This window comes from Oryzias melastigma, linkage group LG24 (assembly GCF_002922805.2).
Source record: "Oryzias melastigma strain HK-1 linkage group LG24, ASM292280v2, whole genome shotgun sequence".
NCBI classification, from domain to species: domain Eukaryota; kingdom Metazoa; phylum Chordata; class Actinopteri; order Beloniformes; family Adrianichthyidae; genus Oryzias; species Oryzias melastigma.
This window is the reverse complement of record NC_050535.1, coordinates 24,258,211-24,286,096: the sequence shown is the minus strand read 5'-3', so window position 1 is coordinate 24,286,096 and position 27,886 is coordinate 24,258,211. Positions and strand designations below refer to the sequence as shown.

The 27,886-nt window shown below is 46.6% G+C and overlaps 4 protein-coding genes across 5 annotated transcripts; 3 read left to right on the top strand and 1 right to left on the bottom strand.

Annotated features, from left to right (window-relative positions):
* The first annotated feature begins 127 nt into the window (after positions 1-127).
* sel1l (SEL1L adaptor subunit of ERAD E3 ubiquitin ligase) lies at positions 128-9,700 on the top strand. Of its 2 annotated transcripts, XM_024291616.2 has the most exons (21): positions 278-823; positions 910-947; positions 1,840-1,996; positions 3,823-3,990; positions 4,099-4,204; positions 4,448-4,610; positions 4,695-4,748; positions 4,853-4,912; positions 4,991-5,072; positions 5,161-5,315; positions 5,539-5,595; positions 5,670-5,738; positions 6,247-6,324; positions 6,433-6,495; positions 6,570-6,657; positions 6,993-7,141; positions 7,214-7,379; positions 7,452-7,526; positions 8,356-8,528; positions 8,610-8,738; positions 8,817-9,700. In XM_024291616.2, the coding sequence occupies exons 1-21, from the start codon at positions 688-690 to the stop codon at positions 9,084-9,086; spliced, it is 2,436 nt and encodes an 811-aa protein (XP_024147384.1). In that variant the 5' UTR covers positions 278-687; the 3' UTR covers positions 9,087-9,700. The 2 variants fall into 2 exon arrangements, with proteins under 2 accessions (XP_036066504.1, XP_024147384.1); XM_036210611.1 differs by lacking the exons at positions 278-823; positions 910-947 and adding an exon at positions 128-243.
* Positions 9,701-9,902: 202 nt separating this feature from the next.
* Positions 9,903-14,824, top strand: si:dkey-177p2.18 (phospholipase B1, membrane-associated). Its single transcript, XM_036210676.1, has 15 exons — positions 9,903-9,960; positions 10,073-10,152; positions 10,601-10,691; positions 10,778-10,836; positions 10,975-11,042; positions 11,120-11,163; positions 11,241-11,361; positions 11,435-11,636; positions 11,704-11,769; positions 11,843-11,934; positions 12,094-12,175; positions 12,728-12,829; positions 12,938-13,033; positions 13,112-13,183; positions 13,432-14,824. The coding sequence occupies exons 1-15, from the start codon at positions 9,903-9,905 to the stop codon at positions 13,555-13,557; spliced, it is 1,359 nt and encodes a 452-aa protein (XP_036066569.1). The 3' UTR covers positions 13,558-14,824.
* A 1,563-nt stretch (positions 14,825-16,387) lies between these two features.
* Positions 16,388-20,641, top strand: chga (chromogranin A). Its single transcript, XM_024291819.2, has 8 exons — positions 16,388-16,942; positions 17,032-17,081; positions 17,434-17,527; positions 18,151-18,219; positions 18,312-18,374; positions 18,678-18,827; positions 19,366-19,730; positions 20,162-20,641. The coding sequence occupies exons 1-8, from the start codon at positions 16,882-16,884 to the stop codon at positions 20,237-20,239; spliced, it is 930 nt and encodes a 309-aa protein (XP_024147587.1). The 5' UTR covers positions 16,388-16,881; the 3' UTR covers positions 20,240-20,641.
* A 2,725-nt stretch (positions 20,642-23,366) lies between these two features.
* ccn2 (cellular communication network factor 2) lies at positions 23,367-25,838 on the bottom strand. Its single transcript, XM_024290388.2, has 5 exons — positions 25,581-25,838; positions 25,248-25,464; positions 24,894-25,145; positions 24,601-24,812; positions 23,367-24,525 (listed from the first exon to the last, which is right to left on the bottom strand). Exons 1-5 carry the CDS (start codon positions 25,641-25,643, stop codon positions 24,229-24,231), a joined length of 1,041 nt encoding a protein of 346 aa, XP_024146156.1. The 5' UTR covers positions 25,644-25,838; the 3' UTR covers positions 23,367-24,228.
* Positions 25,839-27,886: the final 2,048 nt, after the last annotated feature.

The following is a 27,886-nucleotide window of genomic DNA, read 5'->3' as shown; positions in this document are numbered from 1 at the left end:
GGTAGGAGCCACGTCTGTCCTCGCACGTGATTGGCCAAATGAGAAACCGATCGATATTTCTGGATAGTCTTTTATCATAGTTGATCCGTAGCGGCTGAAGGTTCTTGTCGTTTTTTTATTTATTTTTATGTTTAATTCATTAATACATATTATCTCATTATTTAAATAAAAATCAGTGAATTTAGGATTAAAGGAAACCTTCTTCCGTCTTTCGTCATGCTCTGTCGTGGACAAACATACACGGTAAAGAACCCTGTGTTTGTATCCGATTGGCTGGGAGATTTTTGATGACTGCTGATTGGTTCGTTGTCAGGGCTGGCGCGCTCTGATTGGTGCACTGGTCAGGAAGGGAAGCGTCGCTTCCTAGTGAGGGGTTAACATGGGCAGCTAGGTGAAGTCATGTCAGAATAACAACAGTCTGGACTCTCAGCGGTTCTTCGCTGGATTCGCGGGTTTGGCGCCGTCACGGCTGTTCGGGACGTGGTTTCCGGGACTCAGGCGGATGTTAGTGGTTGTTTTAGCGGTTTTGTCAACGCCTTCCCCGAGCTTTGCGTCATGTCGGAGGGATCACCATGCTAGCTTAGCACGGGGATTTCTGTCAGGAGCTCGGAGCATTTGAATGATCACAGTCGGGCCCCGGAGCTGCGGGAGCGGGCTGCTTTCCTCTGCTGCCCCGGGAGGGGCTGCATGTGTGGCGGGAACAGCAGCAGCCAGCTGACGGTCCGACTGTCGACAACCATGGGGCTGTGGAGAGCGCTGACCTCCCGGAGGCTTCGTGCTCTCGCGCTGCTCCTCGTCGTCTCGGTCCAGGTGGTGTGTGCTGGTGGGTAACGAGCCGCGAGCACGCGCTGCGAGCACGCGCTGGCCCTCCCGTGTCGAGCTTTTCAATCTCCTCCTCTCTCCTTCCAGATGAAGAGCAGTACCAGAGGGAGGAAGAGGAGCTGAAGGTTCTGTGAGCTCTTCCAGTTCTTCCATGTCTCCACTGTTCCGAGTGTTTGTCATTTTCACTGCAGTGAAACCTCTGCTGACCTTTGACCCGAGTGTGTAGATGCAGTAGCTGCAGGTTCAGGGTTGCTCCTGCAGAGATGACAGCAGGAGCTGCTGACAGCTGGATTCTTCCTTTGTGCTCATTATGGGATGTTGAGATGTGTATGGGCTGATGTTTAACGTTGATTTGAAAGCAGTTTCACTGTAGTTACTGCTGTCTCTCCGTCCTTTAGCACACGGTTAAGTAGTGAGCTCAAACAATCTAACATCCATAAATTCAAGAAAATGTATCAAGAAACCCGTTTCACTATATGGATATAAGATGAGTGAAAGATCAAATGGAGTCTGAATAATTCTAAATACGTGAACATGTTCACTTAATGTGGTGAAATAATCAAAGCTATTTAAATTACAACCAATGAGTTTTACAGTATAATATACAATAATGATTGTTACTTGAAAACTTGATCTGCAATGTGAAAGGATGATTATTGGATTGATTTGAAAATGTATTCTGATGATATTCAATAAGTATTACATATCTGATACCCAATTCATGTTACTGTTCACTGAAAACATGAAAGAATGTTTTCTGAGATTAACCAATAAGCACTCAACATTGTTACTCGGGAAAAAAATCTGCACTAGATCTGATCAGAACCGGATTATGAAAACTCTGTAGAATGAAGTAGTTAAGTAGGGCTGGGGTTATAGAAGTCTTTTCAAACAATCAGTCAAACTCTACTTGACTTTAGCTAATAATCACTTTATTTAGGAATCAACTGTGTTTTAGTTTTAAATCAATGCATTTCATTATTTATGTAATCATCAATAACCTGTGTTTGACTACAGTCCTACCACGATCCAGACTCAGAGGAGGAGGACGTCCTTGCCACGGCAGGCTCCTCCCCTTCTCACCCTGAAGAGAACAAGCAGTCATCTGTGGAGGGGGTGGAGGAGGAGAGCCTCCCTGACCCCCCTGCTCCTGTTCAGGAAAAAGTCAAAGAGGGTGAGACTTTGTTTGTTTGTTTGTTTTAAACCCATTTTGATCGTCTGTTGTAAAATCATTCTCAGTGGTCTTTTTTATGACGATGCCCAAATCCCAAAGCCTGTTGTTCTCTAGGACTGGAGAACTAGAGCTGCAGGACTTCATTAGACATTCTTCTCTGAGTTGTAAGTGGGACCGTTGGCGTAAGCCCGCCCCCACATCCTGTCATCCACCTGCTCCTGATTGACCACTTTACATACAGGCTAATTTGAAAAAAAATTAGTCAAACTAGTCCAAAGTATGTGATCCCTTTCTAACTGATGTCGCTGGTGGAAGGTGTCTGAAGGTGTGGGGCTGTGGGGGGGGTGTTAAAGCTGGTCTGACAGCTACACGTGCACGTCTGTGTGAGGCGGCAGGAAAGCTGCAGTTTCTGCCTTCTTCAATGTTTTATGACCTCAAACGTTTTGAGAGTAACTTCAGGAAGGAGCCGTCTATTTATTCGAGTCTCACCATGTTTTTTTCTGAGACTTTAGTGGTTTCAGACCCCCCCCCTGAGAATTCAACAGCTCTCTGCACCTGTGTCCTCTCTTGCAGTCGGTTGCATCATTTTTCTCAGGAAACATTTGTGTTTTGCTGCTCCTGTTGGAAAATGCACAATGAAGTATTAAGGCATAAAGTTTTAAAATAAAGTTTTAAAAGTATGAAGAAAAGTTACAAAATTACAAGAATAAACAAAGTGTATGGTCCCACTGCCATCATCTTTGATCTGTTGTCAAAGTGTTCCCAGTCTTCTTTTAATGAATATTAGGCCGTTTTTAGCCATCAACCTGTGTCAATTTCTAGGACATAGTTTCTGCAGAGTGGCAGGAGTTCGGGAAAAATTCACCTCGGAGTTGTGGGCGGGGCCGTAGGTCCAGTGTAAGACAGTGCTCTGTTACCATCTTTCCTTCATTTACAGCAAAACTGCACCCCAAGCTAACATTAGCAGTGCAACAGAAATGGTGATCAGTATCGTTTCTGTCTAGACGAGCAGTTCTGATCCAGATTCCAGCTCAGACCAGGAAAACTAAGACGTTCATGGATGTTTGTCTGACACTGGATGGAGCGGAGCAGAGAACTTGAGGCTCAATTTGAATGAAGAAAAATACTCAAGAACACAGTTTTAACTGTAATTGTCTTTGTCTAAAGTGGAGAACAATATTGGAGCAGAGAAAAATGCCAGAAGAACATGAAAAAAAAGAAAAAACACCTTTTTCATAAGAGCGAGTCTTTAACAAAAAAAGACGGCTCCAACAAGCAAAATGTAAAAACACTTACGAGACAAGAGTTGTAGAGAGAAAGCCCTGCTTTTCAAAAATACATGTTTTATTCAATCCAAATAAAGTTGTACATTTACAAAATGGGGTAAACAGATTTTTGAGTCTTGTGGCACTCATCAATGTTTTCTGATGATTCACATAAATCAAACAGGTCATGTTGGATTGTCTTGTGGATACATTTTAAAAGCTAAAAGTCCCCCCCCCCACCCAAAAAAAAGAAGAAGAGAATTACAACTTTTTGAAGCATTAACTCGTGACATAATTCTTGTAAATTGTTGAATATTTGTTCATAGTTGTTTGAATTTTTTTCTCACAATTTTACAACTTTACTGGTGTAAAATTATGACTTTTTTTCTTGTAATTTCACAACTTTACTGTCATATTTGTATTTTTTCTTTTCTGATGGCCCTAACTCTGATAAAACTGAGCAGAGCTGTGCTCCTGAACGGTTTTTCTTTGGTTTGAATTCTGACTTTTCTGTAAAGCTTGAGTTTGTGAGGTCCTGCTTCTGTTCTCCTTTCCATCCAGTTCCTGTGGTGAACGGGGGGACCGCCCACGGGGAGCCCTGCATCTTCCCCTTCTTCTTCCAGGGGAGAGAGTACTCTGACTGCACCACTGACGGACGGCGGGACGGCCGCCTGTGGTGCGCCACAACCTATGACTACGACAACGATAAGAAGTGGGGTTTCTGTGAAAGTATGTTTTCCGTCTCATTATGTTTTAATGTGAGCCTAAACTCCATATGGACCCCCCCACCAGCCGTCAGTGCCTTGAAACGGTTGTCGTTGTGCTCTCCGTCCTCAGCTGAGGAGCAGGTCCAGCAGAGGGTGCAGGCGGAGGAGGCGGAGGAGCAGTACCAGACCGTCCTGCGCATGCTGAACGGAACCAGCAGGAAGGCTCAGAAGAGGGAGTGAGTTCTTGCTGTCTGCTTCACACTGCTCTCTTCCTGTCATGAAGAATAGATCTGTCTTTAATTAGCTTTAGCATCTTCACAATGACACATCAAGGAGTCTGTTTCCTGTTCTGCTCTTCTCTTTGAGCAGCAAGTGTCTAAATGTGATGGAGTTTCCCTCAAACATCATAATGAAGTGTTTGAAGGGTCATCTGCAGCAGATGTTGCTTCAGTATTCAGGTCTTCTCTCACTCCTCTCAGACTTTATGAGAAGCTGCTGAAGATCACAGAGAAAGGTCACCAGAAGGCCACGGAGAAGATTGCGTACGCCATGCTGTTTGGAGACTACATCAACCAAAATGTCACCAAAGCCAAAGAGCTGTTTGAGAAACTTGCCATTGACGGCTCTCCCAAAGCTCAGATGGTTGGTCATTGTTTGGTCCTGATGGTTGTTGATGGTGTGTGTGGTGAGAACTCTCTCAGCCTCCATTCTGCTTTGCTTTTCCAGGCTCTTGGGTTTCTGTACGCAGCAGGACTCGGGGTGAACTCCAGTCAAGCTAAGGTCCTCAGAACCTTTACAAGCTGCTGTAGAATTGTTGTGCCAGGAGTGGCGCTGCACAGTCGGGAGGAGACTAACCGCTGTGGTAAACTCATGCTTGTTTTTAGGCTCTGGTTTACTACACCTTTGGTGCGCTGGGGGGAAACCTGTTGGCCCATATGATTCTGGTGAGGATCTGTTTTCACCGTGAGTGCTTCTTCCCTTCTGAAGTCTTGGGACATTGGTTTGTTGGTGTTTCTCATCAGGGGTACCGGTACTGGGCCGGCGTGGGCGTTCCCCAAAGCTGCGAGTCGGCACTAACGCATTACAGGCTGGTGGCAAACCAAGGTATGCGTTGAGTGCGACGTCTGAGTCTCATGTCTTTGTTCTCAAACACAGCAGCCTAAAAGAGACGGTGTCCCTCTGTGCCCTGCAGTGGCCAACGATGTGTCGCTGACGGGGGGGTCAGCAGTGCAGAGGATCCGACTGCTGGATGAGGTGGAGAACCCGGGCTCAACCAGTGGGATGCTGGAGGAGGATCTCATCCAGTACTATCAGTTTCTGGCTGAGAAAGGAGACGTGCAGGCCCAGGTGAAACTGTCGGGTGGTGTGTTCAGCCCACTGCCCTGTTAGTCTCTACAGCACTGATTTCTTCTGAAAGGCAAAATCATTAGAAGAGTCATCTTTATCTTGATGATGGGAAAACAAACTAGAACATGTAAATGAAGTGCAGGAAAAGTACTAAAAAGAGTTGAGGATTTAGTTTGGAATGGGCTCTCCTGTTAGTTTTGAGCTCCAGCTTCTCTTGTTCCAGGTGGGTCTGGGTCAGCTTCACCTGCATGGAGGCCGTGGGGTGGAGCAGAATCACCAGGTAGACTTCCTGTCTGGTTTCTGCGTCGTTTTGGAGTGTTTTCTACTGAGTGTGTTTCTTTGTCTGTCCACCAGAGGGCGTTTGACTACTTCACCCAGGCTGCCAATGCAGGAAACACACATGCTATGGCTTTCCTGGGCAAGGTGGGTCAGAGGAGGAGCTTTAGCAAACAGTGCTCTCGCTTTCTGCTTCATATGATGATCTTATCTCATAAAAACACTAAAACAGCAGAAGATTACAGTGACTTTCATGCTTAGTCTAAAGCCAGAGAGTGAAAATAGTCTCTCCTGAGTTTCCCTGCTCCTAAGGGTGGAGTGAACGTGTCATGGAGCTGCTAAACCAGCAGCAGGTCAGGAAAGGTAACAGCATGTTTGAACTCCCTTACAAACCCACAATCTGGACTTGCTGTGCACGTGAACGTGCACTTTGACCGACCCTGAAGTCAGAAGTTGACATGAAGGGGTTTGAACAGATAAGTGGGTTTTGATGAATGTAGCTGGATTATTTTAGCTTGTATTGATGGTGTTATGAAGAGCTACATGTATGGTTGTTCAGAGAGCTTGTGCTTTCTTGCTTAAATTAAGGTTTAAAGGTGATGAGGACGTTGGTTTCCCTGTGAGGTTTAATTCAAATGTTTTTTTATTTGTGCAGATGTATTCAGAGGGCAGCACCTTCCTCCCTCAGAACAACGAGACGGCCCTGCAGTACTTCAAGAAGGCGTCTGATTTGGTAAATGCAGACGGTCTGAATTCTGGGCTTCATTCTTTGGTCTCCTCAGAGTCTGGCCTTGAACTGTCTGATGGACAGAGCTGGTGTCTGCGTGGTTGTTGTCTGCAGGGTAACCCGGTGGGACAGAGCGGTCTGGGCATGGCCTACCTGTATGGAAGGGGAGTCCCAGTGGTAAGAGGCTTCACTGTTTCTCAGTTTCCCACAGCTCTTGGATCAAATGATCATTTGAGTTTTTCTGGCCTCAGAACTATGAGCTGGCTCTGAAATACTTCCAGAAGGCGGCGGAGCAGGGCTGGGTGGACGGGCAGCTGCAGCTGGGCACCATGTACTACAGTGAGTGAAGTGCTCTGACCTCTGCTCTGAAGGTCAGAGGTCAGGAGCTGGGGACGACCACCAGACTGCATCACTTTGATTTTAAAACCACTTGACTTGGTTCATGGTTTCCTATTTTTTTACATCTAACCTGAATCTGAACCGCTGCTTCATTTTAGCTTTGTAGCTTTGTTAGACGTTGCTGTACCTTTATGAATCCTGTTCTTACTCTTGATCAGATTCTTTTGTTAGGATTGAGGTTGTTGTGGGATGTCTGTGGACTGTGGGGGGTTTCATGCAGTCAAAGGTCGACTGATTTCTGCTCAACATAACCCCTTTCTGGTCTGGTTTCACAGATGGCATCGGCGTGAAGCGGGATTACAAGCAGGCCCTTAAGTTCTTCAACCTGGCCTCTCAGGCCGGTCACATCCTGGCTTTCTTTAACTTGGCACAGATGCATGCCACTGGGACTGGGGTGATGCGCTCGTGCCACACTGCAGTGGAGGTAAGAGGGCGGTCCGGAATCCTCTGCTGACGGAGCAGCCGTGTTCTCTAAGCAGTGTTTTGTGTCTGGCAGCTTTTTAAGAACGTGTGTGAACGTGGCCGCTGGTCGGAGCGCCTGATGACGGCCTACAGCAGCTTCAGGGACGGGGATGCGGAGTCTGCACTGGTGCAGTACCTGCTGCTGGCCGAGCAGGGTTACGAGGTGGCGCAGAGCAACGTGGCCTTCATTCTGGAGCAAAGTGAGAAACGGTTGTGTCTCTGACAGACAGTTTGAGGACTTGTTCAGTCATTCTCTCCCTTGGTTGCAACAGAAGGAGCAAACATGTTCAGTGAGAATGAGACGTACCCTCGAGCTTTGCTCCACTGGACCAGAGCTGCTGCTCAAGGTGAGCCTCCTCAGCCGTATGCGGTCCGCTCCACTGGACTAGTGTCCACTTTCTAGCTTCTGCTGAAAGAGAACTGAGCATCTCCTGCCCTGCATTAGACATGCTTCCTTGATGCAGCTCCAACTCTGTGCTGCTCAGCAGAAACGGACTATGATGATGATGATGATGATGATGATGATGTCGTTGTTTTTAGCCCAAACCATCAAAACCCGTTGTTATCCAGGACATAGTTTCTGCAGAGCAGCAGGAGCTCATTCCAAATTCATCTCTGAGTTGTGGGGGGAGGGGGGCGCTGTTGGTGATGACTAAGCCTGCCCCCATTTCCCATCACCCCCTTGTTCACACTCTCTTTCTAGCTTACAGCCCCTCACACCCGGAGCTAACACTAACAGTGCAACACAAACAGTGATCAACATTAGAGCTCGATTAGATTCCACCTCAGACCAGAAAAACAGACGTTCATGGATCCATTTGTCTGACAGTGGATCAGAATGGAGCAGAGTTTCTGCATCATAACTGTGAGCTTTTTCAAACGGCATAGTTTCATCTGCTCCAGGTTCACCTCAACCTCAGAAACATGTTCAGATGCATGTTCTTTCTACATGTCCTCCACAAGAAAAGAAAATGCTGAAATCCCCCAAAACACCATTTCACTGCAGAGTGAGCTGAAAGCTAAAGGGGAGGGGCAGATGCTGCTAGATCCAAACATGTGTGCTCCTTATCTGATCTGATTGTCTTCTGTTCTGGAAACATGGTTTTCATTGCTACACTGCAGCTCGCTCAGAACTGCAGCTTCCTGTTCGAAGCCTTTCCTTCTTCCTCTTCCCAGGGTACACTGTGGCGAGGATCAAGCTGGGGGACTACCACTTCTACGGCTTCGGGACAGATGTGGACTATGAGACTGCAGTCATTCACTACAGACTGGCGTCAGAGCAGCAGAACGGCGCTCAGGCCATGTTTAACCTGGGCTACATGCATGAGAAGGGCCTGGGGATCAAACGGGTGGGTCCGGCTGCTCTGTTGGAGGGAAGATGGAGGCAGACTCAGTTTGTGGTCTCAATCGGGCTTTGTGTGCTCCTGCAGGACATCCACTTAGCCAAGCGTTTCTACGACATGGCCGCTGAAGCCAGTCCTGAGGCTCAGGTCCCGGTCTTCCTGGCTCTGTGCAAACTGGGTCTTGTGTATACCCTTCAGTACCTGCAGGACCTCAACGTGAGACCGTCTTCTGCACATGTTCAAATAGCAGCGTAACCCTCAGTCATCCTCTCTGTTTCCTCCTCCCCTCTAAAGGTGAAGGAGGTCATCACTCAGGTGGACCTGGACCAGCTTCTAGGCCCAGAGTGGGACCTCTACCTGATGACCGTCATCGCTCTACTGCTGGGTACCGTCATCGCCTACCGCCAGCGGCAGCACCAGATCATACTGCTGCCCCGCCCCCCGGCACCCCCAGCTGCCCCTGCAGCAGTGCAGGAGCAACAGCCAGCGCAGCCTGTGGATGCGGCTCAGGAGGAAACGCCAGCCCAAGGCCCGGTTCAGGAGGAGGAGGAGGAGGAGCACTGAGAGCTGGAGAGCTGCTCCTCACCCAAAAACTGCTCTGCCCCCCTGCCAGGATCAGACTGTTCTAAAGACGCCAGACTGCCTGCAGGCTGTGCAGAGGAGGGCTGTGACAGCCTTGTCACCATGGAAACCGCCGTGGCAGATACAGAGCATGATAGGCTGGATGGAAGGAGAGTGGAGTTGACCTGCTTCCATCCTGACGCTCAGCACGTCTCCTCCATCGCTTCAGACTTTTAGTTCAAGTTTCTTTCTGAGTCAGATGCTTCTTCCCTGTTTTTGGTTCCCCTTGTTCAGTTGCTTTCAGGGCTGGGATCTGCTGAAGCCCCGCCCCCGTCCACAGTGGAGTCTGATCCTGCTTAAATGTAACTGGAGGAAATGTGAGTGAGGACTCTGACGGACATCTGTCGGGCGCTGGGGCGTTCAGACCGAGCCAGAGGGACGCTTCAGTCAGAGCTGCTGTGGATCGTTAGTTCTCCTCCATCCATTTGTTTTTAGTTTGTTGCTGTAGACGTGCTGGATGTGTGCATGAGGCAGAGGTCTGGACTCTGCTGCGGCGCTGCTCTGGTTGCATTTTTACCATCAGTTACGGGTTTCTAATAAACGAGTGAATGAAATGATCCTGCAGTTCAGCTGTTTGTGACGCTTTGAAGCATGGGGGGGGGTCTGAGATAGAATGTTTCTGAAACATTGAAGCTGAGCAGATGCTCTGATTGGACCTGCAGTTGTCCCTCATTCTTAAACGGGGAGGGGGAGGGGGGCATGGCAGAGCTGTCAATGTTCACATTGTGCTGACCCATTGACTGCTGCCTCCACACCACTATGGAGTGGCTTTGGATCGCCGTGACAACGTGTGTGCTGGGGTCCTGCTCTGTCAAAGGTAAGTGCTGGAACAAGCGGGAGGCAGAGGACACGGGGGGGGGGGGCAGACCCCACCTGAACATTTCTGCTGCTTTTCCACGTTTCCACGATGATTTGTGAGCTCTGATGAGCTCCTTCTGTTAAAGGCAGTGACTGGTGGCTGGAGTATGAGGAGGGCATCCGGCACTACAGCAAGGAGGCCCTCAGTAAGGTACAGCCCCGTGTGAGGCTCAACTTCATCCACGCTTTGCTAAGAGCTGCTTTAATGATCTGGTCACTTGGTTGAAAAGCCAAAGTAACCCGAGACCATCAACAGCCCGGACTCCTCAAGTTCAACCAGAACTTCTGCACTGTTCGGGATCATTTCAGATGTCATAAATTCTGCTTATCTGCCCTGAGTGCTTTTAGATTAGATTCAATCACTTTTTTAAGAAGAACTTACATTAATATTTCAGCAGGAAACATCACTACTGAATAAACATGGAAAGTGTAACGGTACAGATTAGAATAAAAGCATGTCCATGATCTGAAGAATGGTACAGGATGTGGTGGAGTTAGGTGGACAGGAAGGGTGGGAGGAGCTTAAATAGATGTTTAAGGTAGCGGGGGGTTGAACTGGTCGAGCTGCAGTTGGACTCATCCTCTTCTTACCTGCTCAGGAGTTTCCAGAAAAGACTCGCCCTGTCAGCTTCAAGCATCCCGTCTTCCAGTGTCCAGACATGAAGCCCTCCCCGTCTGTCCCGTCCTCAGGTCTCTGGGTGCACTCCGTCAGCCAAAAGCTTCTCAAATCCAGGAACTGGGTTTTGACAGGACCTTCTTCTGTCTGTTTGGTCTAGTTGAGTTTGTGAAGGCGGCAGACCTCAGAGTCATCGCTGCTTTGGGGGATTCTCTGACTGTAGGTGTTTGCTTTTCTTCTGCTTTCCCACATTAAAATGTTTGATTTCCCTGCTTCCACAAAGCTGAACCTCCTCAGTAGTGCGTGTTGGTTTTCTGTTAAAGCGATGCCGAAATGACCAGTGTTCTGTCTCCTCAGACGGCTATAGGGGCCAATGCCACCACCGTGCTTGGAATCCCTATCGAGTTTCGCCATGTGTCTTGGAGGTGAAGTATTTCTTCCTCCCTGACATAAAGATGAAGAGAAACGGTCTGTTATAATCTTCTTTTTGTTCTCCTTCAAGTATTGGAGGCTATGGAACTTTTCAAGATGTCATAACTTTGGCCAGTAAGCTGTCCACTGTGTCGTCCGTGTTGTATTTGAGTTCAGAGCTCCTGCAGGTTTGAAATGTGTTTATCGTATAGATATCATCAAATTGTTCAACCCAAACCTCCTGGGAGCCTCTCCTGGAAAGACTGTCCACGGCATGCAGACTCACGTCACCGACACTGGCTTCAACCTGGCTGTGACCGGACACAACACTTTGTGAGATGACGTTTCCTGCCAGTCCTGCTCAGTCTTTGGCTCCAGACTAAACAGCCTTGTTCTTTGTTGCCAGTAACCTGCCAGGACAGACCCGACATTTGATCGACACGCTGAGAGGATATGAGGTACCGGACGCCGTTCTGAGAGCCTGTCGTGCTGCTGTGGAGGTATCTGAGAGCTTCTTCTCCATCCAGGGCTTGAACTTTGAGGAAGACTGGAAGCTTCTGACCATTCTGATGGGCATGAATGACATCTGTGACTACTGCAAGGACAAGGTCAGATTCCTCTCCGTGTGTGGGTCCGGTCATCAGCTGTCACCCATGCTGGCTCTTTTTCCTTCAGACTTTGTTCTCCGTGGATAACTTCATTCACTACATGACTGTGTCTCTGGAAATGCTGATGAACGAGGTCAGACTCCAGGACCATGTGAGTCTGGTTTTTCGAGCAGGTTGTCTCATGATGGCGTGTCTCTGGGCATCAGGTTCCTCGTCTGATTGTCAACGTGGTCCAGATCCTGCCCATGCACCCTTTGAGGGAGGTGCAGAGGCCCACGCCGGGCTGCCTCCTCCAGAGGTGAGCCCCACCACAGAGGGATGTTAGGTCTCAAAAACCTTGTTTTATGGTCTGGTTCTGTGCGTGTTCATGTCCAGGCGTGTTCTTTCTCATGCACCCGTCCTGGTTTGTGCCCCCATTTCCTTCTGACTTGAACACCTCATGAGTCTTCTGCCTCAGGTCTTTCTGCTCATGCCTGACCGAACCAGCAGCCGGATCTCCTGAACTGCAAGAGCTAATGGAGGTCAACCTGGAGTTCCAGGTGACCTTTAGTCTTGTTACTTTGCATTATTATCAGTTTCTGTAATTTTGTCTTTTACATTAGTTGCATCTCTGAATATTGAGACGTTCTAGAGTAGCGTTTGCCATCCCAGATGTGCTATCCTTCTAGTCTTGCAGATCAGTTTCTTCCAGATTCTAACTCACTCCCAGTTTTGGTCTCAGGGATGTCGAACACGCTGATGGGTGAAATATATTTCCAATCAAAGAAGCAAAAAGAAGACCATGTTGTAAACTAAATGAACAAAGTTCTATTATAAAGCAAAAAAAACAGGGTTTGGTTCCCGCCCTGTATTTTTTATTTCAGGTTTAGTATGAACTGGTTCATTCCACGTTTTTAACCGGAACAATGTTCGAGCGCTCCATCTGAAGAAAGTACAAAAACAACCTCCTGTTAGTGCTGGTTTATAATCGTTTATCAGTGAATGAAATGATGATGGGACAAATCAAATCAAACTTTATTTGCCGTGTGATGTAGCTGACCCTCGATCACACTTGAATGATTGGGTGTATTGAGTGTTTGATTTGCTCCTAGAAAAGACTGGAGAAACTGCTGCAGTCTCATCGTTTCTTCAGGAGTGACTTTGCAGTCGTTCTTCAACCCTTCCTGAAGTTTGCAGATCCTCCCCGTCTCCCGGTAACTCACCGCACAGACGTGACCAGTTTGACGCGGTTGCTCTGACCTTAAGGCGGATGGTGGTGTGTTCACTAGCACTGAGGCTGTTTGTTTTGTACCTCTAAGCAGAACGGGAGGATTGACATGACGTTCTTCACTCATGACTGCTTCCACTTCACCATCAAGGGGCACGAGGAGCTGGCCAAGGGGCTGTGGAACAACATGGTGAGCGCCGCCTCACAGCAGTCAGCTCAGCCTGACTGAATGTTGTGTGACTGATGCTGATGTGGCTCCTGCTCCCAGTTCCAACCCGAGGGAGGAAAGCTGATGGTGGGCAGTTTTTCTGATCCCATCGCTCTGGTCTGCCCTCCTGTGGTAGGTGTGACCACGGTGTTTTCTTTGCCATGCTTGACTTCTGTGGGATTTTGAGGGTTAATCAGTTCTTCTGTATGCTGTCTCAAACATGTGGGCTAAGCTCTGCACGCATTGTCAGCAGTTCTTGTCCTGTGTCTCTACGAAGAACGTCTGCTCTTGGTCAATGGTTTTGTGAGAGCGTGTTGTGCTTATGGGAGCGTTTTAAGGACACTTTTCAGGATGATCAACATCTTGCTGTGCCCCTGCAGGAACACCCGTACATCTACACGCGGCCGGTTACGGTCCGCTCCAGCCAGCCGGCGCTGCACAGCCCCGCCCCTTCGCTGGCCCCCGTTCTGCTGCTCGTGGCATTAGCACGTCCGGGATTCATGTAGCTCCTTCACATTACCTCTTTTCAGCTTTAAGTGTGTGTGCTGACACACTCATTTACTCTTGTGGCTGAAGGGGGCGGAGCCATGCTGGTGACAGGAAGACCATCAGCAGGACAAACTAGAGCTTTAGGATTGAGGGAGAGTTTTCTCCTGCCTGCAGGAGTTGGAGCACAGTGGAGCAGAAGTTTCCAACGTGACGCTCGGATGATATTCTTAGCAGACACAGCAAATGTTTTCAGAATGTAGTTAAACGTATCATGATATAGTACAACTTTTGGAGTGTTTATCATGGAGATCTGAATAGAGAAGAGTTTTAAAGTTGGATCCTCTTTAGCTCACTTGCAGGTGAGTTTACACAGAAATGTCCCGACTCTGAGCTGCCAGTGATTTTGTTAGACATATTTGTAATCTCAGGGTTTATAGAGAACAGAAAAGTGATAAAGTGAAGAGAAGACATTTCATTAAAAGCATCTGATTCTTAGTAGCATTTATTTTTTTGTTTTCTTCAAACATATAATAGAAACTAACATTGCTGCTGGAACACATGATGTCTTCATCCATTTGAATCCTGCAGAGCTCCAAAGGACCCCCTGCTAAGACCAGCTCATGTTTAGGGCCGTCTAAAGCTCTCCAGAGATCATTTGGATGATACAGTGGAGGTTAGAGGGTCATGTGGTCAGATGTTGGGGATGTAATGTGGGTGGGCAGATCTTACTTTAGGGAGGACTGATGTGTATTAAGGAAAGGGTGAATGATGAGATTCTGGACAATAACTTCCTCCTATCAGAGAGAACATTGAGGATGATCCATGGCTGGAACTTCCAGCAGGACAAAGATCCCAAACACATCGCCAGGGTAACCAAGGAGTGGCAATGTAAAATTATTTCAGGGTTCTGGAGTGTTCCTGCCAGTCTCTGGACCTCAACCCAAGCAGCCCCAAAACATCACAGCTCTAGAGAAGATCTGCATGGAAGAGTGGACCAAAACAGCAGCTACAGTGTGTTCACACCGCCTGAATAACAACAATAAACATTTGAGCTCTGTCACTGAATCCTGGTTACATTACACACTATTGAGGTGAACTTTTGTTATTGACCAAATACTTTATAAATACTTCTTTCTGCTCCATTTTACAAATAAAGTCTTTACAAATCAAACAATAGGATTTCCTGGATTCTGGTTTTATATTCTGTCTCTGGGTTGAAGTGTTTGAATACTGAACATGACAGTTGGATGTTGAGTGGGATGGCCTGCAGGATCCATTTTATGTGAATTATTTGGTAAAACTGTCTCCAACAGGCGTCGAGGGTCCTCCTCTGACCTGAGAGGTCCTTGAAGGAACAATCTCATCACTGGGGTCTCAGTGGACGGGTCAGAGGGAAGCTTTAAAAGCTGTTCTCTTCAGTCCTACATCTGTAAGGAGAGCAGAGAACTTCCCAGAACCAGCATGTCTGTTTCCAGGGTCTCACTTGTGTCCATTTTGATCTTTTTTTAGACGGGTCACAGTCAGACTGCTCCTTCTTGGAACAATCTCCTATTTTTCTTGGTTTAGTCTATATTTTGGTTCTGACTGTGTTTGTGGCCTTTTGATACTAACTGTGGATAAATCCAGGACAGTCAGTCACAGCCAAAAACACCTGCAGTTAGACAGTTCTGTCAGAAAATGTTCCAACTTAACCTTCATGTTGTGTGTCATGCTGAACGCGGAGAAAAGAGAAGTTTAAAGAGAGAAAAAACAAAAGGTCTGCAGCCTGTGGACAGAAGAACAAATGAATGGAAACTCCTCAGAATGATGGACGGAGAACCCAGAGAAACTTCTAGACACAAGCTCAACAGTCAGCTCACACTTACACCATCTGAAGGGAAAGAAACCAAATGTTTGAAGATCCAGGAGGACACCACTGCTGATACAGTTATCAAATAGAAAGACTGGAGTCTGTAGAGATGTATGTGACACAAACATCAATCTTCTGAAGAATCGTGGTGTGCAGAGATGAAACAAGAGCAGAGCTTTGTGGTGAGAACCGAAAAAGAGCACAGAGCCTACAGTCAACATGGTGGTGGTTTTACATCTAGTTATACCATGGTCTGGGTGAATACTCGATTCTGATTGGCTGCTGGGTGTGCATTAAAAAGTGATAATGCACAGTAATAACGCACACCTAAAAAAGAAGTTCCGGTCACACAGACCAAACGTTCGATATCACTGCGCAGGCTTCTTTAAAACACGTTTTTCCTTCATCGTCTGGACAAAACAAGCAGTAATGGATGAACTTTCTCTCTGAACTGATGCTTTATTCAACTTATTGTAGCGACCAGCATTTATATTCCTCTCCTTTTGTAAGGTAAATTAATATTGACAAATTGGTTATTCTCCTTCTAATAAAACACCACTCGACATGAAAGGTGTAGTCTTCTGTTTCACCACAAGAGGGAGTTTCTCATTTTAGAGCAGCTCAGAAGAGCGAACCTGCCGTGAAATGAAACACAGACAGAAGCTGAATATGTTCTAGCTGCTCACTGAAGGATTAACGTCAGAAAAAGAAGAAAAATATCCTAATTTGTCCGGGTCTTTCTTTCAAAACAGCGACACTTTACCGCTGCAGCTGAGGTCTGTAACGGCTTCAGGCTTCATGCCGTGTTCCATGTCACCGTGACAACAAACCGCATCACGGATCAAATAGTCCGCTTTTTTGTGAAAAAATGAGCTAAACCAAAGAAATAACAAGAACAAAGTACTAAATATTGATTAAATGTTTATTTATTTTGTAAAGAGAGAACATCTGAGGGAAGATGTGAAAAAGCAGATGTAGCAGACATGGGAGGGCCTGACAGGACGGTGGAGGAACTCCTTCATGTTACAGGAAGAGACTGACCACAGACCTGTGCTTTTATCTGAGACCATGCTGCCAAACATGAAGTTCATTTGGTCCATTTGGAGTTCTGTCTGAACGCTTCCTCTTTTTGTTCAAGTGAGAACAAAGTGAAAACATTTGGAGTCTGAAGCCCGTCCTCAGAGGAGAGGTTCTGACCGATCTGGGGGTGCTGATGCTTTTGGACATGAAGAGATGCAGCTACATTAAGGAGAAACTTCTGCCTCCTCCTCACCTGTTCACGCCCTGACTACTGCCAGCACCGCGTACCCTGGTGATGACGTCCCTCTAAAAACGTCATTTCCGGTCTTGTCAGAGGCGCGGCAGCTTGGGGCGTCGGTGGACAGCAGGACGAGCTGCTGCGCTCGGAGGCTCTCCACAGACCTTAGAATGCGCCCGTAAGCATCGACCTGACTGGGAAGGAGCGGGACGCTGTGATCACCGTGTTTGCAGCATGCCGGGGAGGGGGCTGATGCTGCGGATGCTGCGGGTGCTGCTGATGCTGTCCGGCTGCGGTAAGGAGAGCAGAAGGTTCTGATGGTGGATCCGGTTCAGCACCACGGACAGCAGCAGCACCTCTCACTGTGTGTGTGTTTGTCTGCAGCTGTGGCGCTGCCGCGGCCTTTGAGCCAGCTGCACACCGAGGACGTGGAGGTGAGCTCCGGATCTGCTCATGGGATCTGGGTCTCCTGGGCTTCCTTCAGTGATGGAGGAGATGTTAACGATGGAGACGTGAAGAGGGTTAAGAGTATTGGACAAATGGATTGAGTCGTTTTAGGAAGAAACCAGAGTATTTTCCATCCTGTGTTGAGTTCTTTATGACTTTAGTGTTTTCACACAAAGAAGATAGTCAGCTGACGTACAGAAGAATGTTACATAACACAAAAGTGACAAATAGTTTTCTTTGCTAAAACCTGCCTATCAGACCTCTCTCTTCTTGTGCATGAGCTCCATGTGGTTCCGCTTGAACGCAGCGCTCTCCTGCTCAGCCTCTGTGTGTCCACAGCTGATGCGGTGCATCGTGGAGGCGTTGGCAGACGTGCTCTCCGAGCCGCGCGCACTCCCCGTCAGTCAGGAGTGTTTGGTCAGACTGAAGACAGGTGAGCCTGAAACACCCGAAAACGCTTCACCGCTGCTGTGATCAAACATTCACATTCGGTTCTCAGGGTTGACTTCAAACTATTTTACAAGTTGAAAGGTTTCCTTGACAACCAGATTTCTCCTGATTGTTTTACTGTAAGATCAGTATAAGCTCAGTCATACTTCCATTGTTAACATCCTCACGAGGACACAAAGATTCAGTGCTTTTTGAGAGCAGTTTGTGGCTGTGTTTTGTCAAAGTCCCTTCTGTGATGCTGAAACAGATCCAACAGGAACTCTGCTTTTGTGCCTCCTGTGATGATAATCAGTGAGTTTAGGAGAGTTCCTGCATCTGAGCAGCATGCAGAGCTGCTGCAGACCGATGGAGAGGACAGAAAGAGCACGCAGCCAGATTCCTGCTGCGTGTCAGCAGAAAGTTTAACTGCTGCTGTAATTCACTAGAGTGCAAGATGTGTGTGTGTGTGTGTGTGTGCGCGCAGAACAAATGATTAACTGTGCTCCTGATTTGAAAGCATTACATTTTCAGAGAAATTAAATTTGATGAATCCACTGAAAGGATTTGCTGCGTGTTTCAAAGCAGTGAAGGATGAAGCTCACCCCTGCTTTGTTTGTCTTCGAGCAGACGGCAGGCTCGCTGTCATCCTTCGTCATCACAACTTTCTGAAGGAGCTGCAGCAGATCGCTGCTGAGGGTGAGTCATCCATTACTCACAGCTCATCCTCATGCTCCAGATTTGTAGAAAAGCACAGGCTGAAAGCTCCAAAACCCTCCTTTCCTCTGAAGGTGGGCACGTTGATGCATTAACTGCCACCACACAAGTCCTCCACCTTCCAGATGAATCTACAGGTGAGTCCCACGATCAACTCTGACCAACATGAAGCAGATTTTCAGGATTTAAACATTTTGCATCCATATATTCCTTTAGCAAAGTAGATCGAATCAAGCAAAGTGCTCTTTATGTGTACAGAGTAAGACATGCTTACTTCATCAGCTACGGCCATGCTCCGGCACCTCTCACTTTACATTTGAAAATGACCCATGTGAGGTTCGGACTGTGGCAGGGCTCTGAAAGAAAACTGCTTTTGTCTGTGTGTTTTGTTCTAAATCCACTTCCTGGTGTAAATTAAACTGGAGCCGTTTGCCTTTCAGATCAATCCATGCTGAAGGCTTTGGGAGGCCCTGGAGAAATGTCCATGCTGACCCAGAGGAAGAGGGCCAGAAAAGGAGATGGAGAGGAGAAGGAAGAGGAGAAAGAGTTACAGGAGGGTGAAGGAAAGATGACAGTGACAGCAGACCGAGGTGAGGGTCTGGATGAGACCCATCGGATCATTCTGGTCACAGAAGACCAGCCTCTTGAGGAGCCAGAAAACTCTGAGGAGGAGTTGGGAATTTTCTAGAAGAGAGGCAAACAGTGTAAAATCTGGAGTCCTTCTGAAAAAGATGAGAGAAAGAGAGAAAACCTGCATTGTTATCAACCAGGGGATGGAAATGAACGGTAAAAAGGGAAATCTATTGATTGATGGATATGCTTCCATCCACATGATGGATGTGCTCCTCCCAGAAGGGGAGCTGAAGCTGAGCACAGTAACAGAACTCACTTTGGATCTCTGTGTTCTGAAATGCAGATGAGGCGGGTCTCACTGTTACTGTGATTCTGCTGCTTTCATAACAATCAGACAGAGAACAGGAGAACTGCTTCCTCCCTTTCTGTGAATTCTTCGGACACTCAGCACCTCCAGGTGCCAGCTGGCAGCAACAGCTTCATCAGCAGAAGTGGGTCCTGCTGACGGGGGGGTCTGCTGCTTCCTTACCTCATTCTCTGCTCCTCATTTCTCAGGTGACTGGTCTGATGAAGAGAAAGATGCTTCCACAACCAACTCAAGTCTAAGCTGGTCTGATGGAGAAGCCCCAAACAAAAGGCCTGAGCTCTTCTCACAAACCCACAGCAGCAACAAGGGAGGGGAGGGAATGAAAAAAGAATTGAGAGAGAGTCTGGGGCGGTGGACCAACGGGGCCAGGTCTCTGAATCTCAACAAGAAAGAGGACCTGCAGCAGACGGAAGTGACCCACCATTCAAGAGAGGAAGAGGAAGTGAGGAGAGACGCTCAGAGGGGTCCTGACGGGGGGCTTCCACTTGTCCATGGAGCTCCAGAGAAGAAGGGGGTGCTGGATGAGGAGGGGAGTGCCAGTAGAAAGTCTGAGGTGTGAATCCACTCGGTGCTCCTCAAGTGTTGCTTTCAATCAGTCAGTTATGTTTTTAAAAAGGAAACATTGATTTTTTTTGTATTGACACAAAGCAGACGACGGACTCCAGCTTCCAGCAGGCTCCCAGGAGGCCGTCTTAACCAGAGAGCCTCAGATGCTGCATGGAGATGAATTATTACTGTATTTCTGTTATCTTTCAGCTCGCGGAAACAGACACACCTCATAGGTGTCTTTTGTAATCTAAAATCAAAACGAGTCTTGCACACAGTCCTGTCTGAATGCAGGAGCAGCAAGTAAACAGCGAATGAAGTCAGAGCTGGTGTGTGTTCAGTGACAGCTCCGTCTGACTGTAGCTCCTCTAGTTTGAACAGAGAATAGCCTCTTGTGCTGCAGGTTTCTCCTTCCTCACTCCTTCTCCTCCTCTGCAGGAGATCGAAAGCTTGGCAGCCATCGAGTCTGAGCTGGAAGACGTTGCCCAGAAGCTTCATGAGCTGCGGCGGGGCTGAACAGAGGACGGCGGTCTGGAGTCTCCTGGCCTGGATTTTCATCTTTTAAGCACCACTCTGCTTTGCTTTTGTCCTTCATGTAGACTAGCAGATACATTCTCACTAACAAACTGATATTCTTGTCCTTTCTTAATGGTGTTTCTGCTCCGGAGACTGCTTGGTTTTAGCTTCTAAATGATGATTCTAGTTAGAAATGAAGGCTAATCTAGACGACTTCCCAGCATCCAGATGAGTGACATTGATACTTTGGATTTTTCATGTAAACATAATGTTCACCTGCAATGAAGAACACACTAGACTTTAGTCAAACCAAGGCAATAAGTGACCATCTTTGCAGATAACTGACTCGCTTGTGTCTATAACAAAGTTTCTGTAATTAAAGAAAGAGAATCAAACCTGGAATCTTTTCTTCTGTAAAATGATGCTATATTCTCAACAAAACAAGTCCGCTTGAGCATCATCTTAGGTTGTTGGACCCTTTCATCACCTGAATACAGCAAAGAACTGAGCCTGTAGTTTCAACACAGCTTGACTGTGTTCCTGTGTGGGTGAGGAGGACCCATGGTGCACTGCTGCAGACGTGACCACAGGACGTTCTGTGGAGTTGTAGACACTGAAATCAGGGAGTTTCTGTTGTTTTCAGACAGACTTCTGAAGCAGTCTGACCGTCAGCCTCACAAAGCTGGTGTTTCTAAAGCTTCACCATGAAGATTCAAATCCTTTTGTTTGCTTCTTCTTTTGGTTTTGTACTTTTTAATTTAGATTTGGGGTTTGGTTGCTGTGTTTTGCTTTGTCTCACTTTAAATTTGTATAAAAGGACAAAGCTGAAAATGCATTGAAAAATATTGAAAAGCTTAAAAATTATAAAGTAAAAAGTTGAGTTAGTAGTTAGTGAGTTTTTTCCATTTTGTCATTTATTATTATTATTTTTTACAAATTATCCAGAGTGTAAAAATAAAAGCATATTCATATGGTAAATGGTAAATGTTGTATACTAGTATAGTGCTTTCTACCCTCCTTCGAGGGCCCAAAGCGCTTCACAGTCACAGACCCATTCACCCATTCACACACATTCACCCATTCACCCATTCACACACACATTCACACATTCACACACACCCCCCCATATACCCATTCACACACACATTCACACATTCACACATTCACGCATTCACACATTCACACACACATTCACACATTCACACATTCACACACATTCACCCATTCACCCATTCACACACACATTCACCCATTCACACATTCACCCATTCACCCATTCACACACTCATTCACACACATTCACCCATTCACACAGTCACGCACACATTCACACACTGGTGGTGGCTCTGCTGCCAAACACTGGCACCAATCTCCCACCGGAGGCAATTCGAGGTTAGGTGTCTTGCCCGAGGACACTTCGACACATGGGCGGGGGTCGTAACCCGCTAATAAACATTCATTAATAAAAACACATTTCTACATTAATCATTAATTATTGCATAATTTTATGTTGTTTCTGCTGGTTTTCCCTTGAGAATTTATATATGAGAGGACAAAAGTCAATGGAGTAGTGAAGTAGGTAATGAGTAAAGTAATTTCATAACAATTTCATCCACTAACTGAAGTCAATAACATTTTCAAAGTAATTTACCAAACACTGATGCAACGTGAGGAGTGCAGAAGTTGGTCTGAATCAATTTGAATCTATGAGGCATTAGTCTGGTGTTTCAAGTTAAGAGCACACTATGGAGGAGGGACATGTGAGTGTGAATGGAGTTTACTGTAAAGTGCTTGGAGCTCTAATCCAGGTAGAAAGATGTTTATGTGTACACGGAGTTTAAACAGGATCTCCAAAAGGAGGACGCATTTCTGAGTGTTTTAGAGTCAGTGGCAGGACTTGAGCATTCTTCTAACAATTTCTTATGGAGATCTGACAATTCATTTGAACAACCATTCAATTCATTTTATAATTTGTGATTGCTGATTTGATTTATAGTCAGTATTAAAATATAAACAGTGCAGCTGAAGTTTTCCAGATTCTTCTATTCTTCAAGATAAATATGTGAACAAACAAACAAGTAAATAAGAATAAATGTCAAATCCATTCACATGTTAGTTTGATAAAGTTGTTTTTCCACATCAGAATAATCATTATTAAAACATTCTAGCACACTGTATGGTCACATGGTCAATTCAAAGACTGAATGATGGTTGATCACTTTCTGCTGCATCACCTGAGTGTTGTTCACTGTGATGGTCATTTATGTTTCAGTAAAACAAACCGACTGTGTCTCAATCCAGATGGTATTTCCTAGGCTGATAGAATCGATTTAATCACTTTTATAAATTAATGGATCAATCCTAGTTTCCAAGATGGCCTGTCTGATTTCTAAACCCACTTTTTGAGGCTGATGACCACCAGATGGCGACGTTAGATCTTCATAGTGTGATGGTGAGAAAGTTTAACCTTGTGTTCTCTTATGGGGTCCAGATGACCCCACCCTTATATTGATGTGTCATTCATCCCATAACAAATGTGGATAAAGGTGGACAGGATTTTATGTCTGTCACGGACACCAATGAAGATCAAAAATCATTGAAAAAAAAGTTTAGCACTGTCTTGTGGGTCAAGATGACCCCAGTCTTAATGTGAACATGTCTAGGATAGCACAAGGGTCACAAAAGGGCGTTTGTTCTTAAGTCGTAGGTGATTGATTATTTTTAAATGATGCAAAGTCTGCAGATAGAGAAGAGTTTTTATGAAAGTGATGTATTTTTGTGTGTTTCTCATCGCAGACTCCGCCTGCAGTGTATCATGTGACATCATTCTCAGTCTATCACTGAAGACAAAGTTTCACAACACTAAAGGTACAGAGAAAGTGACACCCCCCACAACATCTTTGGTTCTGTTCAGGATGTCACTGCTTGGAGCCTTTCCCACCTGGAGTTGAGTGTAAGGTGAGGCACACCTGCACAGGTATCTGCTCGTGTGATGATGAGCTCTCTGTTGGTTCCCTTCCCTCCGCCCGGCTGCCCAGCTCAGGGGCTGAGGCAGCTCAGGGCTGTGAGAGCAGGACAGCTCTGACCAGCTGCGTGTGCAGTGACAGAGACAACAAGACCGTTTTTTTATAAAAATATAGACTTTATTTTCAGCTACAAAGTCAAACATGTGACCTTTTGGTCACATTTCTCAATAAAATAGAAATTACATCCAACAACAAACACACTGCTGATACACTGGAAGCACAGAACACATCTTGCTTTTTTAAATTAACTTAAACTGTACAAATTTATACAGAATTTACATATTAACATTCAAATAAGGAATGAAATTACAATTCTTCCAGTCATTTCTTCTATCTTGTACAAACTTTTTTTTCAAAGGTCACTTGGATTCTTATCGACCCAAGTCCGTATTATTTGAGTTAACACCCTCCTGTTTGTGGTTTTCTCAGAGCCCTGGCAAACTGCTCTGGCTCTACGTGTTTTTGTATGACGCCAGTCGCTGCCTTATTTCTCACCCACATGCTGGGAGGAAACTCTGACCTTTCCCGCAGATTCCCCCCAGACAAGGCTGTCATTCATTGCTGCAGTCACTCTCAAAACAACACACTCACACCTGCATGGACGGCAGAACACTGAGCCTCTGTGGTCCGCCCTAATAGCTGCGGGACTTGACAGGGTGGAGCGGACTCATCAGAAACCTCGTATCAAGAACTTTACATATTTTGTGAAAAACAGAAAACATTTTTTAGGAGGATTTTAGAAGGACAGATAACAGTAGGTTTGTCTGTTAGAAAACAGAAGTCATAGTGCAGGACGAGCGTGGGGCTGCTGGGCAACCCTCCGTCTGACTGAGGATAACGTGCTAACAGCCGAGCAGACACTTGCACCAGTATCTGTGCTGTTTGGTCAGCATACTTGAACTAAGTTTGACTGAGATGGAGTTTTATTTTTTTAAGTCCTTGGCTGGCATGCCCCCCCCCAACTCATGCCATGTCACCGGCCATCTTCTTGTAGTACATGGCCTCGAAGATGTCGTTTTCCCCGGGACAGTTGTAGTGGCAGGCGCACGACTTGATGAACATCATGTGCTTCTTCATGACCTGCCCATCAGGACATTTGAACTCCATGGGGAGGGTGGTGGTCCTGTGGGGGGTGCAGCACCGGCCGTCCAGGCAGACGCCGCAGAACTTGGGCCTGTAGGACTTGGTGGTGGTGCAGCCGGAGATTTCAAACTTCATGGGCTTTGACACTCTGGGAGTCCGAATGCACTTTTTTCCTTTCTGCAGGACAGCAGAGGGACGTGTCAGCTGAATGACCCCACAGACTCTGTGTCTGAAGTTGTGACAGGAACTCACCTTGATGCTCTGCTCCATCTGTGACTCACAGGGTCGCATCATACAGAGCCGGGTCTGCTTCTCCAGCCGGCATTCGTGGTTATCATTGGTGACCCTGGTGGAGATGCCGAGGCCGCAGGTCTTGGAGCAGGCGCTCCATTCTGTGGTCTGAACCAGGCAGTTCTCCCTCATCATGTTGGGATCTGGGCCATAAGTCTCTTCCTCTCTGAAAGCTGTGAGCACAGAGGGAAACCCTGGATCAGCATCCACACAGCGGCAGGCTTTTCTGTGTACAGATCAACGGAGACTCTTACCAGACAAAGCAGGGCCCAATAAGGTGTCTTTGTAGGGGGAATCGCACGCCCACTCCTCGCAGCACTTTCCAGGGACCTTGACTCTCCTCGGCATGGGGCAGTCTGGGCTGGGCAGCCGGATGTCCATGGAGCACAGCGGGACACAGCCCACAGCTCCGTCCATACACGTACACTGGTACTTGCAGCTGCTCTGGAAGGTCTCCCCACTTTTGTACACCGTGCCTCCAAACACACAAGAGGCCCCCTCCCGAGCTGGGGGACACCAGAGCCAGGTTATTATGTGCCTCCTGAATGCTGCAGCTTTTCACCGTAAATGTTTGGAGATATAGCAGGAAGGTGTGAGGGGGAGCTCACCTGTGCACACCCCAATGCGCCTGCTGATGGGGGCTCCGATGTCACAGAAGAGGTTTTTGTGGGGGTCGCACACGTCCTTCTCAGTGCAGAGCTCCCCCATCTGTTTGGCACACACCCTGCAGCAGCCACAGCCGTCCAGGACCAGACTGACTCCTGGAGGACAGCGGGGGGGTGTGGAGGGGCAGGAACACTGACCGCTGCACTCCTGACCGGCAGCCTGAGGAGATGGAGACACAGAGGGACACGCTCAGGAACAGAGTCACCTTTCAGTCAGGAGCTGCTTTCAACACAAACGCAAACTTTTCCTGAAAACTTCAAAGTAGTTCTTCTTACCGCGTGTGAGAAAAGCAAGCAGAGCAGAGGCAGCCAGATGACCTTCTCGTTGTTAGCAAACATCTTCTCTCCTTCAGGATCAATTCAGAGCTTTCTAAACCTCTTTGGGAAGTCTTCCTCTGCTCTCAAGAACTTCTGATCGAGTGGATCTGGTGTCGGCTTAGGAGTTTCCGTCTGCTGCCCTGCTCACAGGAGTCCTTTTCTTTCTTGGTGAAAGCTAGAGTTTAGCTTCAGTACGAAGAGTTGATCTGAGCTCTGACTGCTGAGGGGAGCTCCTTTATACAGGCGCTCCTCTGCAACACGTCACTGGGGGCTGAATGGAGAGCCAGCCCTGGATAAACATGGACATACTTGGCATTCTTTCCTTGCTTCCTGACCCCCACTCCAGACATCCCACATTCCTGCTGTCTGAAGGCAAGGCTCTGCTGTGAGACTAAACAACACTTCCACCTCCAAGAGTGGCTTTCATCTGGAATAGGAAGTAAAGTCTGGTTAGAAAGCCAGGACCCCACACTGGGAATTCCTGAAGACTGACTTCACAAACTCCTGCTGGAAAGTAAAAATATGACATTTGAAATTAGCGCTGCCCCCGCCAGAGAGAGCAGCGTCGTGGTGTTTAAATGGTTACAAAAGAAGAAAAGGAAAAAGTGGAACACCTAAAGAAATCTTGAAATAACCAACAACATGTAGAAACGGACACGCCGATGCGGTGGTTTAATCCCACAGCATTCCTCCCCTTCTGCTTCAAAGCCACACAGACTGTATGTTCCTTAATAACTCAGCAGCCAGTGGTGAGGACGAGGAAGTCTTCTAAGTCATTTACCTTGGCCAGGTATTGATGAGAGCATTTCTGAAAAACAAACATGGTTCCTGCTGTTTTTGTTTTGAAGGAAAGCTCCAAAGCTTTCAGCTAAAAAATATTTATTAGGACACAGTTTGATTTCTAACACATGAAAGAATCATTGCTTTGTTCTCGTTTCATGAATTTGTAATGTTTTTTTTCAGCAGAAATCAACGTGAAAATCATTTTCCCTTCAGGGTTTTTTAAAGCTAAACTTAGTTTTCAACAAAAAGGTTCTGTGAAGCCCAGCTCCATTTAGCTGGCCTTCTTCCCTCCGTTGCATAACGGTCAACAGGTTGTGCTTGCTGTAGATTTGGAGAAAAAATGAAAAAAAATGAAAGATTCATTTGTTTCCTCGCTAACTTTTAGTTGTTTCTCTGCGTTTCCAAAGCAGAGATCTGCTCAACAGCACACGGATAAACTCAGTTCTGATTCTGAACGCTTTAGCAGATGCTTTACTGCAAGTTTGTAATTTATGTTCAACTGTGAAAATGAAAACACCTTAAACAAAAGTACTTGGAGTATCAGCATAGCTGAGCTACACACATGATTGTGTTCATGTCTCCAGGAAGAACATAGAGTCGAAACACTTGCTGGAATCATCACATTGATGAACATAAAGAAAACCAACGTTAAACTGGGAACTTCTGTGATTAATCTAAAGCAGTTTGTAGTTTTCTTTCCTGAAGACAAGAAATACTGTCAGATTTTAGTACATGCTTCTGAAAGAGCCAACATTTGTTGAAATTCTCTGTGGTTGTCAGAGAAAGCTCTCAACATGTTCCTGTCAGTAGAGGTTTGAGATGGAGCTGAAGGCTCAGGTGTGACCTCCTTATCTAAGTTGACCAAAACACATAAACACGTGATCAGATTTGTTTTTGTTTGTCTGACTTTTCTTCAACTCTGGAGAGTTTTGAAGAAGCTTGTTTCTATTTGGAGATGTCATGTGTCTAAAGAAGTTTTGCTTTGACATGTTTGACAGCAGAAGAGAACTGTGTTCTCTGTGTGTTCTTTCTTCTTGCCTTTTCATTTGTCTTTGAAAGACACAATCACACACTGGGACAGACTCCTGAAGGTGATCCTGCTTCTTCTCCAGCCAGGAAATCGGAAATTAAAAACTGCCAGAGAGACCTGGAGTAGGAGGAATGTAGGGAGAAGTCAGCAGAGCAGCCTGTAACCCAAGAGGAAGCTTCCCCATATAAGAGTATGTGCTCTTTTCCTAATAAGGACACGTTCTCTCTGCATTTTGATTCGGCAGAGTGGAGGCTCGGACATGAGCGCAGCTGAAAGTCCTGTCTGCCAGAACAGCCTCAGAACCAGAAGGTAACTCTAAGAATATCTGAGGGAAACAGCTTGATGCAGGAATTTGCTGCTGCAGCTCAGCAAAAACAGACAGCAGTGTTATCTCACACAGGGAGCAATCCACTGCACTTTCTGACAGGATGTTTGTGAAGCCCAGTCATTT

Coding starts and splice junctions, on each gene's coding strand:
- sel1l (XM_024291616.2), top strand. CDS start 688: ATGTGTGGCGGGAACAGCAGCAGCCAGCTGACGGTCCGACTGTCGACA. Junction 948..1,839: donor GGGAGGAAGAGGAGCTGAAG/GTTCTGTGAGCT, acceptor GTTTGACTACAG/TCCTACCACGATCCAGACTC. Junction 5,316..5,538: donor AAGGAGACGTGCAGGCCCAG/GTGAAACTGTCG, acceptor CTCTTGTTCCAG/GTGGGTCTGGGTCAGCTTCA.
- si:dkey-177p2.18 (XM_036210676.1), top strand. CDS start 9,903: ATGGAGTGGCTTTGGATCGCCGTGACAACGTGTGTGCTGGGGTCCTGC. Junction 11,164..11,240: donor AGATGTCATAACTTTGGCCA/GTAAGCTGTCCA, acceptor TTTATCGTATAG/ATATCATCAAATTGTTCAAC. Junction 11,935..12,093: donor CCGGGCTGCCTCCTCCAGAG/GTGAGCCCCACC, acceptor CTTCTGCCTCAG/GTCTTTCTGCTCATGCCTGA.
- chga (XM_024291819.2), top strand. CDS start 16,882: ATGCCGGGGAGGGGGCTGATGCTGCGGATGCTGCGGGTGCTGCTGATG. Junction 18,375..18,677: donor CCTTCCAGATGAATCTACAG/GTGAGTCCCACG, acceptor TTTGCCTTTCAG/ATCAATCCATGCTGAAGGCT. Junction 18,828..19,365: donor GACAGTGACAGCAGACCGAG/GTGAGGGTCTGG, acceptor CTCATTTCTCAG/GTGACTGGTCTGATGAAGAG.
- ccn2 (XM_024290388.2), bottom strand. CDS start 25,643: ATGTTTGCTAACAACGAGAAGGTCATCTGGCTGCCTCTGCTCTGCTTG. Junction 25,146..25,247: donor GCGCATTGGGGTGTGCACAG/GTGAGCTCCCCC, acceptor GGTGTCCCCCAG/CTCGGGAGGGGGCCTCTTGT. Junction 24,526..24,600: donor AGATGGAGCAGAGCATCAAG/GTGAGTTCCTGT, acceptor GCTGTCCTGCAG/AAAGGAAAAAAGTGCATTCG.